Source organism: Narcine bancroftii, chromosome 4, assembly GCF_036971445.1.
Source record: "Narcine bancroftii isolate sNarBan1 chromosome 4, sNarBan1.hap1, whole genome shotgun sequence".
NCBI classification, from domain to species: Eukaryota; Metazoa; Chordata; class Chondrichthyes; order Torpediniformes; family Narcinidae; genus Narcine; species Narcine bancroftii.
This window is the reverse complement of record NC_091472.1, coordinates 172,725,661-172,737,933: the sequence shown is the minus strand read 5'-3', so window position 1 is coordinate 172,737,933 and position 12,273 is coordinate 172,725,661. Positions and strand designations below refer to the sequence as shown.

Sequence of the window (12,273 nt, the reverse complement as noted above, 5' to 3'; positions counted from 1 at the left end):
TAAGCATGCTCTTGGTGAATGTCCTCAATAGAGGAAAGGGAGAACCCATTGATCTTCTGGCTGCTTTGATGGTCCTCTGAATAAACTTCTGGTCTGATGCTTTGCAGCTACCATACCATGCAATAATGCAGCCAGACAGGATACTTTCATTTCTGCAATGGACCAGATTGATTAGAGTGCTGTAATGTAAAGGAACCCTTAGAAGGCAATGATCACAGTACGATTGAAGCGTTGTCAAGATAGGGACCTTGCCCTGCTCAACCTCCTTTGGACTCTGCAGTCCCTTTGCAATTTTCCTGTCTTCTAGAACTATTCCTGACTATAGTGATTCTTAAGATATCACTGCTCATTCTTCCGCAATCTTTTCAGTGGCTTCTTTCAGGACCTCAGGCTGCAGTCCGTTCAGGCGTCTAGCTGTCTTTGGAAGAAGGTGAGTTTCAAGCATCTTTTCCTTAGTAATAATGACTGCACTTACTTTTGCCCTTGATGCTCAAGTTTTTGGATGTTTCTGGTTTCTTCCACAGTGAAGACCAACGCAAAATACATATTCACTTCACCTGCCTTTTCTCTTTGCCTGTCATTTTCAAGGATCTGATGTCCACTCATGCCTCTCTGTTACTTTTTATATATCTGAAAATATATTGGTATTTTTAGCCAGCTTACCTTCGTATTTCATCTTTTCACCCCTATTGTTTTTTGGTTGCCTCCTGTTGACTTTTAAAAGCTTCCTAATTCTCAAGCTTGCTGTTAATTTTTGCAATTTTATACTTTTTTGCTTTTGCTTTCAGGCAGACTTTGACTTCCCTTTTCATCCACACTCCTCATCCTTTCTTTGGAATGCTTCTTCTTCGAGAGCAAATGATCCTATGTCTTCCAAATTGCTCTCAGAAACTTCTGTCTTTGCTTCTGTACTGACATCTCTGCTGGGGTCCCCTTCCAATCAACTTTAGCCAGCTCATTTCTCATACCTCTGTCGTTAACCTTAACTGAACTGAAGTACTGATTTATCTGGTTTTAGCTTCTCCCCCTTAAACTGCAGGTTGAATTTTATCACACGGTGATCCCTGCCTCCTTGGGGTTCCTTTACTTCAAAGCTCGCTAATCAATCTGGCATGTAAAAGAACTGTTCTGGAATATGGTGGCATGTGATCTCGCACTCTAGAATCTCCTTTCTGAATAGAGTCAGTATAAGAGCAGTGTAAGAGCGGCTGGAGTGGGATGAGTCTTATAATCTGTTGGCTCAAGAAGCAGGAGGTAAAGATGTTGATAGAGGAGAAGTTTGTGTGACAGACTGAGCCATGTTCACAACCGTCTGTGTGGCAATTGTTCTGAACACTGAAACTTATAACACATGACTGTGGTTACAGATTATGCTGATGAATATTTCCAGACTTGATAACTTTTAACATTTTATAAAACATTAATTTATTTTAGATGTGTTTTTTTTTGTAATTATAACGTCTGTTTTCCACCCCATCCAGTTTATGCTCTGTGGTTATATTTCTTCTTCAGTATTTTATGCATTGTTTAGTTGTACAATTTATCTTTTTTGGGATGATACATCCAGATGTGTGACCTTTGTAGAGGAAAATGTGTTTTCTTAAACATTTACACCTAGTTGTAAAACATCAACAGTAAACAAGGACACTTAAGCTTTTGACATAGTTGGAGGCTAGAGGCTGTTTTGTGAAACCCTTGTGAAAATGTCATATCAGAGGCACGCTTAACATAGTGGTTAGTGCAAAGCTATTACAATGCTAGTGACATGGGTTTGAATCCACCTCTTTGTAAGGAGTTTACAAGTTTATCCTGAAACTGCGTGAATTACCTTCGGGGGCTTCAGTTTCCTCCTATGCTCCAAAGATGTGCAGGGTTAGTAGGTTAATTGATCATGTGGGTCACATAACATGCCCAGGTTCAGGGGTCAGAGGGCATGTTCCTGTGCTGGATCTTAAAAACATGTTACCAGAGTTGGTGACTCATTCAAAGATATTTAAAAGACTGGAATAGCAGAGCTGTTGATGAAATCTGCAAATTGAAGGGACAAATATTCACTTGAGGCAGCTTGTTTGAAGAAAGATTTTGGATGAATTTTGCTGTGGTTTTGCATAATTTGAAACTTCTGAAATTAAATCCTTTTGGAAGAGAGGAAGAAAGAGAAAAGGGTAACAACTGCAGTAATTAAGTAGCAGCTTGTATTAAAGATGCTTTCTTGAAATTTTTCACTGAGCTTTATTTGGGTAAATTAGAAAGTGATTTCTAGTGATCAACGAATTTTTTTTTAAAGGCGAATGTAACAACTTTAAATCTGATGAATCTTATTTTTCCTTTCTCCTTAGGTGCCAGCACTCCCAGAAGGAACAGATTCTGGGCTTCCACTTGTTAACGAATTGTATTACCTCTTGGCTGACTATCATTTCAAGAACAAAGAGCAGGCCAAAGCTATTAAATTCTACATGCATGATATCTGTGTCTGCCCAGCCAGGTATGAATTGCTCGTGTTCAGTGGTGTTGTCCTGACTTCAAGAAAATCAACTGTGGTGGTATTTTGGAAAGATTAGAGTGTTTTTTTGTAATTGAATATTCTTTATCTCATTTCCTGTATTTGCAATACGAGTTCTTATATGGTTGAAGGGAACCTGCAAGACATTGCAAGAGGAGGTTTATGCCTTTATTGCCAGATAGTTTTGTATCCTCTTCCTTCCAATTTCTAGCTTAGTCCACAACCCAAAAGCACAGACGTTGAACTATCTAATTTAAGGTGATCTACATCCACACAGTTTCTTTCTCTCTTGATCCACCCAGGTCTTCTCTCTCACGTGTTCCTTCTCTTTTCCCCATATGCTCATCTCCCACACTCTCCCCAATCCTCTTTCCATGTTGTCCATTATCCCTCCGATATTTGGTTCCACTCATAACTTTGCTTTCATATCGGATTCCATTGTGTGCAGCTCTTCCTTGTCTCCGCATCACCTCCCAACCTTGGTCTCTATCTTCTATCCCCAACCTGGCTCCATCTGGCCATCAACCCTTTCTCATCTGGATCCACCAGCTTCTTCCACACCCTTTTCCCCTCATCTCTTTATAATGTATGTCTCGCCTTTGTACTTTGAGCCCTATGCAATATCTTGACTCAAATCGTCAACTGTCCCTTTGCCTCCACAAATGCTGCCTCAGCTGTGGAGTTCCCTACTAGTTTGTTTTTTTGCTTTGGATTTCAGAATTTGCAATCTCTTGTCTCTATTCCAGCATGTCTCTTAAACCAGCCCTTGTAGCATTACCAAGGCTTTGATCAAGAGCACATTTTAATGTCGGAGACTTTGAATGATTTGGCACAGAGTGTGGATAAATTGTTACAATGCATTTTTATACACAAGCTACACGTATAATATTTATTGAGCTTGCTTTAAATCAGATTGGGCATTTTCTGTCACACTTCACCTAATGTCCAGGACAATTTGTTGATAACTTAACAACAAATTGGAAAGGCAGTGAGTTACAATCCTTCTTGTTCACTTGGCAAAGCATGGAGTACATGACTCAGGAAGTCAGGAACCACATGTGTATTGTGGGATTCCTGCTGGGACATGGAATTTATTTTGCCTGACTCCTTTATAAGTGCTGTATTTAAAAAAATATATATTTATGTTTTGTATACCATCCAATATAATAATAGAATCATATCCAAATGATAATTTTAATTATCAAACTAGAATAAAAGTAAATGGTTGTATAGTACATAAAGGTGAGAAGATAAAAAAAATATAAAAGAAAAAAGAATATAGATATATGTGCAAAGCTACTGTGAGAACTACCCACCCTCCCAAAAAGAAAGACAGGATATTAATAAAATAGAATTAAACCAAGATGATATGGTTCAACCATTAAGATTTTAAAAAAAGTGGTGGTGGGGTGTAGAAGAGAAAACATTAGATATCCAAACCCATAATATCTAAATATGGTTTCCATATTTTAAAGTATGTATCATACCCATTTCTAATATTATAAGTCACCTTTTTTAAGGGAATACAATTTTGCATCTCCCTCTTTGAACAATCAGTCTTAGGGCAGGATTCAGATTTCCATGCAATTGCTATACATCTCCTGGCCACTGCCAATCCGACTTTAAAAAAATTTTATTGATATTTTGACAACTTCAATTAGGGTTCCAAATCATATATATTTCCCAAAAGAAAAAGCTTGGGTGTTGATGGTAAATGTATTTTTATGATTTGTTCCAAAAAATTGCCCACATCTTTCCAAAATGATGTCACATTGGTACATGACCAGGTAGAATGTATAAACGTACCAATTTCTGTGCCACATCTAAAACATAAATTTGGAAAAGTTAGATTAAATTTATTTAATTTATGTGGTGGTAAATATAATTGATGAATACATTTATAATTAACTAATCTATAATGAACATTAATTGTATCCCACAAATGTCAGACCAGCAAAAAGGATCAATTTCAATTGCCAAGTCTAATTCCCATCTTTCTTTTGATTTATTCAAATCTGGTTTTAGAGATTCCTCCTGAAGTAGAAGATACAATTTAGAAATAAGTTTCTTTGAAATTCCCTCATGAATCACAATCTCCAATCCATTAATCTGCATCAAAATTAGTTCTGGGCCTAATACATCCCTTAAAAAATATCTCAGTTGAAGATAGCAGAAGAACCTATTTTGTGAAATCCCAAATTTATTTTAATTTGATCAAACATGACATAAATACCTCTTGCTCATAATCGTCTCCCAAATATTTAATCAAATATTGGAGCCGATTTTCTAAATTTTTATTGTCATATAGGATTGGTAAGAGTCTGTTCTGAGCAAGAGGCATTTTCAACGAGACTCGTAATTCATTTGCTTTGTTACCATTAACTAATTTCCAAGTACTAATAATATATTTTACTAACGATGTTTTATTATTCCCCACAAATATTTCTGAATTCCATTTATATATCATGTCTTCTGCTATCTTTTCTCTAACTTTATGTAGCTCTATATTTACCCATGAATGTTTGTCTCCTCTATTAAAAAAAGAGGTGACAAATTTCAATTGGGCTGCTTGATAATATAATTTAAAATCTGGGAGTAAGTGCTGTATTTTTGCTGCCAGGATCAAGGCATCCATGTACTAGGTGTTGAGATTTGTAGTTCTGTTTTCTGCTGTGGCAGCAGTTCCACCAATGCACATTTTTTGATAACCTCTGCTCCAGAGCATAGGGCATCACATTACCTATCACATTCTTGCAATGTGACAATTTTTCCTTGCTTCCATTCGCTGCTTCCATTCACCACTTCCACAGCTCTGTTTGGCTGTCATGGAGAGAAATCCTTAATGGTGCTAAAGCATTTCCCAGCCATGGCTGGATGAGACTAAGAATTCCACTATATTTTTAGGCAGCAGTTGCTGTCACTTAACAATTTGGTTTCTAACAATTAAAATGGGAGAAAACCACAATTGCAATTTCTTACCATTCCTCTTCTGCATTTTTTGTGACAACCAGTGTTGTAATGCAGCAAAACATAGCAAACGTTGAATGCTCCAAAATGGGTAAAATACACTTTCTCGGCATTGAAGTATCTTTCAGAATATCTCTTTGCTGTGTAGTAGGCAAGGCAGGTGGAAGTGAACAGGTTAAATTGGCTCTTCAAAATTTTAAGATTTGGGAAATGAAACAATTTGTGTGTGCATCGTATTTCAACAGCAGATAGATGGGCTGTGATGTGCATCTGACTGTTTAACTGACCCAGAATGATGCAGCATATTGTGGCAAATTTTTAATTCTCTGTTTTCGTATCCTTTACTTTGAACATGCCTACTTTGTCCAAAATCTTGATTGCTTAGAAAAATTACTACCAATTGATAAAAAGTGAAGTTAATGGTGGTAATTTGTGTGGATGATGTCCATTTGATAAGGTGTGAGTTTATTGTTAGATATGAATAGTTGCCTGCAGTCTCTTGTGTCTCCAAGACGAATGCAATTGTGAAAGCAGTTTCTTTCCAACAGCTTCAGGCTCTTGAACCACTAATCCTGGATGCTCCGATACTACAAATAGATAGTCTACATTATTGCAAAGTCACTTTTTTTTGGCAATGTGACTATTTGTATCTGAATATTTATTGTTTATTATATTTATTATCTGTTTAATTCAATTCTGTATATTATTGTTTTTATTAAACAACATACCTATTCAGCTACAGCATGTAAGAAATTTGGTGCATTTTACAATGTGTGAGACAACAGACTCATTATCAGAATGGTTCTCTAGAGGCTTGACAAATTTTTTTTATCTGTAGACTAACCTCTATAATATCTTAAACTTCCATTGCGTAGATTTGATTCATGGGCAGGTATGGCTCTGGCTCGAGCCAGCCGTATCCAGGACAAATTGAATTCAAATGAATTGAAGAGTGATGGCCCTATCTGGAAACACTCAGTTGCTGTTCTGAACTGCTTTAAACGGGCACTTGAGATAGACCACTCAAATCTCTCACTCTGGATTGAGTATGGCTCCATGTCCTATGCACTGCACTCATTTGCTTCACGGCAGCTAAAGCAGTGGAAAATGGAGTTGCCATCAGAAGTTGTACAACAAGTGAGTATCTAAAAGTCACAGTACATTATCAGCAAGAGCACATTTAATTGTTAGAGGTTAATTTTGGATTGGACCTTGCATCTAAGCCTTTTCTTATTGCTCTCTTTCCATCTTTGTTCTTGGTTTATATCTTGCTTTCTTAGTTGCTTTGAAATGGATACTTTGTGAATTTATAACTGGATCTGTTAACAGATTTCAGATTCATATTTCAGATTTATTGTCAGGGTACATACATGACATCACATGCAACCCTGAGGATTCCTTTTTCAGTGGGCCAGGCAATAAGCTGTGTTCTATTTGGTTCACTACAGCTATTAGCAGGTGTAAAATAAACACTTCTGACATCTAACCATACCTGAAGAGTAGCCTTTTGAATCAACTGACAAATCTTTGGGAAAAATCATTTCTCTTTTGGACACAGTCTGTTGTCCATATGAAGGTACATCATACAGAGCCTGTAAGAAAAATAAAATGGAAACTTGTACATGAATGCTGAAGGCATGGTTACAGTACTAAATGAGTACCTTGCACCTGTCTTCAGGAAGGAGACAGTTTCCAAATTGGAGAGAAGGAAGAGCTAGTTGAGACAGGTATGTTTAAAAACAAATATAAATATATTAGAAAAGTTGGTTGAAGTTAGCGGGTAAGCCACTATGCCGAGATGGGATGCATCGCAGGATCTTGAGGGCTCTCTTCTGCTGTCTTTGGATGTGCCAAAGATCTGAAAGTGGTGAATGTTACTCCCTTGTTAAATGTGCAAGGTTAAGTCCAGCAACAACAGATTATGGTGATGAGCAAGATTTCAGAAAGCTCGAACCATGAGAGGATTAATAGTGAGAGGAAAATTGATTAACTAAGACAAGCCAACACTGGTCGGAATCATATCATGTTTTGCTGTTTTGATTGAATTTTTTGATAAGGTAATGGATTGAGTTGCTGAGGGTCATGCAGTTGATATGGTGTCGATGGACTTCCAGAAATCTTTTGATAAGATGCCACATGGTATGCTCATCAGCAAGTTGAAGAATGTGGCATAAATGGGACATTGATAGTATGGACCAAGTAGCAGGTCACAGCACGTCCTGGTGATGATTGTTTTTGGGATTGGAGATAGGCAAATAATAGTGTTCCCTCAGGATTAGTATTAGGGCTGTTGTCTTTTGTTTAAACTATTGCATTTAATTTGGACCAAGACCAAGGTTGAAGTAACAACTTCGAATTTGCAGTTAACGCAAAACTTGACAGTGCAGTGAACTATGAAGAGAATCGTGATAGATAACACTTCAAATCATTTCTTTGGCTTTTTACAGACTGTTTTATTTAATATTTCATTGTTTTTGTGTTCTCTTCTGAGATATTGCATCTTATTTTCCCTGTTGCACAACAAATTTAATTGAATACCCTCGTCCCTTTGCCTGTTGGTATAAATTTTGAGCTTTGTGAATGTTGTGAAGGTATTGGCCTCCACTCTTTCCTTGGACCAAATTGTAACCAAATTCGAAAAAAAATCTGCCTCAAAACCCTCACCCACTTAACCAACTTTGTCTTTCATAATTTTTTTACCCTTCTGCTGCCTCCTGCTCCAAAGAAATCCAACCCATCAAATGAATTTCCTCTGCAATCTCTCCCGTGCAACCAGTTCCTTTCTACAGCATGATTACCAGAACTGCATATGTCACTCCAGTTGTGGCCAAATGAACGTTGTATGAAGTTGCACCAAGACCATCTTGGTCTAGCTCCATGCTGCTGCTGCTAATGAAGGTAGTCATCCTGTTGGCTTCCTTCACTCTCTGATGTACTCATGCAGCCATCTTCATGGATCTTTGGAGTTCCTTTTGTTCCTCAATGCTGGCTACTTATTCAGGGTATTTCTCCTTAGTAAACTCTCAAAATGCATCACAGCACAATTTTCAGGATTAAATTCCATTTGCCATTTACCTCCCCAATTTACCAGCTGATCACTGTCATCACTCCCCTCCTCTCTGTCGCCAATTTTCACATCACCTGCAAACTTGCTCATTGTACCCCCTACATTTGCATCAGTTTATATTGTACACAGCTGGTCACAGGCCCACAAAAACAGCAGCAAGGCCCTATCATCATTGCCTGTCTTCTGTTACTCACCCGATTTTGGATCTGGTTGATCAACTTGCCATGGGCTTGAAGCCTTTGGACCAGAAAAGTACTGAGTGTGGATGGATTATTTTTGTGGTTGCACAATTGTTTAGTCATTTATAATCTTTAAAGGTGATTGATGTTTACTACCTAGCTAGTTGATTGCATTACGTAAGAGCCACTCTTTAGTAGGCTTGGGTAGTTTCTTTTTTCAGAGGTGTTGTACTTTGAAGGGGGAGAAAACCTCTGATACAGAACACTTAAATATGCAACAGGCCAGATAACACCGACAGGTAAACATCTCAGCTGATGTTGAGTCTTTAAGATGTCTGCATTTGAACACAGCAGTGCTCATTTATTATATAGGAAGCACTTTGTGCCATTCCTCAAGTGTGCATGGAGAGGCAACAAAAAAGCCAAATATGCATAAATTTCATGGTTTAAAATGGAACATTGCTGAGTAAAACTACTGGTCTTTGGGAGCAATGGTAAGTTAATTTTGACTGAAATTACAGGAGTATCATTTTTAATTTCAATTTTAAACTGAGATATTAAGCTCCCTTTTCAAAGTTTTTTTTTGCTTTTTATCTACTTTTCTTCATGTTGTTCTGTGGTTCGGATGATGGGCACATGATTTGCTGCCATTGGTCTTCACAGCGTGCCAAATGATCACCAAAACTTTATTTTTGTGCGATTCATTGTCTTTGTTGTCCACCACAGATGGAAGAAAGAAGAGACAGCATGCTTGAGACAGCCAAGCAATGTTTCCTATCAGCAGCACATTGTGAAGGTGATGGCGATGAGGAGGAATGGCTCATTCATTACATGTTGGGTAAAATCGCAGAGAAACAGAAACAACCCCCAAAGGAATACTTGGAACATTACAAGCAGGTCAGCATTGTTCTTGGGCTCCAGTCAATTTTGTTAGGATTTTGTCAGTCCACCTCAGTATTGAAGTAAAGCCACTGAAATTAAAAAAAAGTGACATGACTGTTGCTAGTGATTGATCTTGTTGCTGTCTTCTCCTTAATGTCTTTCACAACAATATTGTGTTTTAAATAGGTAGACAAAAGATTAGTCTGACACTGCAGTGAGATCTGATAAATTGTCCCAAGGGCTGATACTAAGTTGTTGTAGAAATTAATGTATCATTGCATGATGCACAAATGATCAGAGGGTCTATGTTATGCTGCAAGTAGCCCACTTTGGGTATATTTTCTCCTTCAGTACATGTAGATCAGTGTTTGAAGCAGAAATTGGATTGGGCTTTCATCTGAGGCAATCGCCATGAAAGTGGAGAATGCTCAAAGGTTGGAAGCACGGAATTTGGAAGTTCTTTTTCAACACCATTTGTTCAAGGAAAATTGGAATTCCTGTTCTATGTGTCAAAACAAATAAACAGTATTGATTTTTTTTGCCGAGTTTCACATTTTCTATTCTCAAAGGCGCAGTCTATCATTTAAATATAGTTGCAGTTATTACTGAACCTAAAACTGCAGTTTTGAAAGTGTAACATCGAATTTCTGTTACTTTATGGTAACATGGTGAAAGTTTATTGAGAAATTATTAGTTTGAAGGTCATTGCTTATGCCGCTGTCAAGCTGCTCCAAAATAGATGGGTAAGTTGAAGAATTTCTCCCATGAATCAATTCCACAGCATTTTGATAGTTTTTCCAAATATGACAAAAAAAATCTGAGCTGATTACCTGTCCAACCATTGACTTGGAAAATATGTTAATAACTTAAAGTTGGGGTGAGTTTCAGACACGTGCAATTCACAAGATAGGAGCAGAAGTAGGCCCATTGGCCCATCAAGTGAGAACAAATTTATTATGGTGAACAAGTCACGAAACTTGGTGTTTGCAGCAGCATAGTGTAAAAATTCATATTATAAACTATCTTACTACAATAAATCTTAAAAAAAAAGTGCATGAAAATTAGGGAGTATTTTTAGTTCATTGATTATTCAGGAATTGGTTGTTCTCATGCTGCTGAGTGCTCGTCTTTTGACTCCTGTATCTTTTTCCTGATGGTAGCAGTGTGAAGAGGGCATGGCCTGGATAGTGTAAGGTAAAACATCATGAGATGGGAATGTGCAGGGCTGTAACAAGATGTGAATGCATCCTTGTACTTACAAGATAAGAGAGACATTGATGGATTGAGAGGCAGGAAGCTAGCAGGGAAAGGATAGCAACAGTTTTAGTCATTGGACAAGTAATGATATGATGATGTTCTAAGCACATATCCAAGGGTATAAAAAATCACCATTTTGCTGATAACGGCAGAATGCATTCTCCGACTAACATGGTTAGTCGCAAGTGTTACAATCCGGTAATAAAGAACAAAGAACCCTGATTTCGACTCAGCCTGGTGTTTGTCTCACTCATTCATGAACAAAGCAGACCTAACAATTGTGGGTGTCTTTGAGGATCGAGGCTGCTTTTTTAAGACACCGCCTTATGTAGATGTCCTCAATGGAGTGAAGTCTGGTGCCTGTGATGTCATAGGGCGAATTAACAACCCTCTGAGTTTATTCTTGTCCTGAGAGTTGGTGCCTTTGTACCAGACAGTGATGCAACCATCTAGAATGCTCTCCACTGTACACCTGTGGAAGTTTTCGAGAGTCTTTGGTGGCGTACCGAATCTCCTTAGACACCTCACAAAGTATAGCTGCTGGCGAGCCTTCTTTGTGATTTCATCAACAAGGAGGCTCCAGGATAGATCCTCGGAGATGATCCCCAGGAATTTGAAGTTCTCGATTCTGTCCACTACTGAGCCCTTGATGAGGACTGGGTCATGTTTCCTAACCTTCCCCCTGAAGTTCACAATCATTTCCTTGGCTTTGGTAACATTGTGTGCAGGGTTGTTGTTGTGACACCATTCAAAGAATGGTTTATGATTTACTGCCGTTTGTGATTTACTGATAACTGTGGTGTCATTGGCAAACTTGTAGATTGTATTGGAATTGTGCCTGGCCACACAGTCAAGGGTGTATCATGAGTAGAGCAGTAGGCTAAGCATGTATCCATGATTGGAATAACGGAGTCTACTCCACTATTCCTATCATGAGCTGATACACCCTTCCACTCAACCCCGGCTTTCTCCTCATAACCTTTAATATCCTGACTAATCAAATAACCTGTTAATCTCTGCCTTAAGTACACCCAACAACCTTGCTTCCACAGCCATCTGTGGCAACAGATTCCACAGACTCATGAATCCTGGACGAGAAATATTTCCATATCTCTGTTTTAAGTTTATGCCTTTTTACCCTGAAGATATGCCTTCTTGTCTTAAAATACCTTAAATGGGAAATATCCTTGTTACATCTATTCTGTACTTGCCTTTCAGCATTCAAAATGCCTCTTAGGTCCCCCTCATCCTTTTGAACTTCAATGAATACAGTCCAAGAGCTGATAATTGTTTCTCATATGCCAACCCTTTCATTTCTGATATAATTCTAGTAAATCTTCTCTGAACTCTCTCCAATGCAGCACTTTTCTTAAATAAGTTGCCCAAAACTGTACACAGTGCTCCAAGTGATGTGTCAC

The 12,273-nt window shown here is 38.1% G+C and overlaps 1 protein-coding gene across 8 annotated transcripts in view; it reads left to right on the top strand.

Annotated features, from left to right (window-relative positions):
- The window catches only part of cabin1 (calcineurin binding protein 1), a 570,396-nt gene that overhangs the window by 125,958 nt on the left and 432,165 nt on the right, over nucleotides 1–12,273 (top strand). For all 8 annotated transcript variants that reach the window (XM_069933017.1, XM_069933018.1, XM_069933016.1 and 5 more), the window contains exons 21-23: nucleotides 2,340–2,485; nucleotides 6,346–6,607; nucleotides 9,443–9,613. In XM_069933017.1, coding sequence (XP_069789118.1) covers nucleotides 2,340–2,485; nucleotides 6,346–6,607; nucleotides 9,443–9,613 — 579 coding nt within the window. The remainder of the gene's footprint in view (nucleotides 1–2,339; nucleotides 2,486–6,345; nucleotides 6,608–9,442; nucleotides 9,614–12,273) is intronic.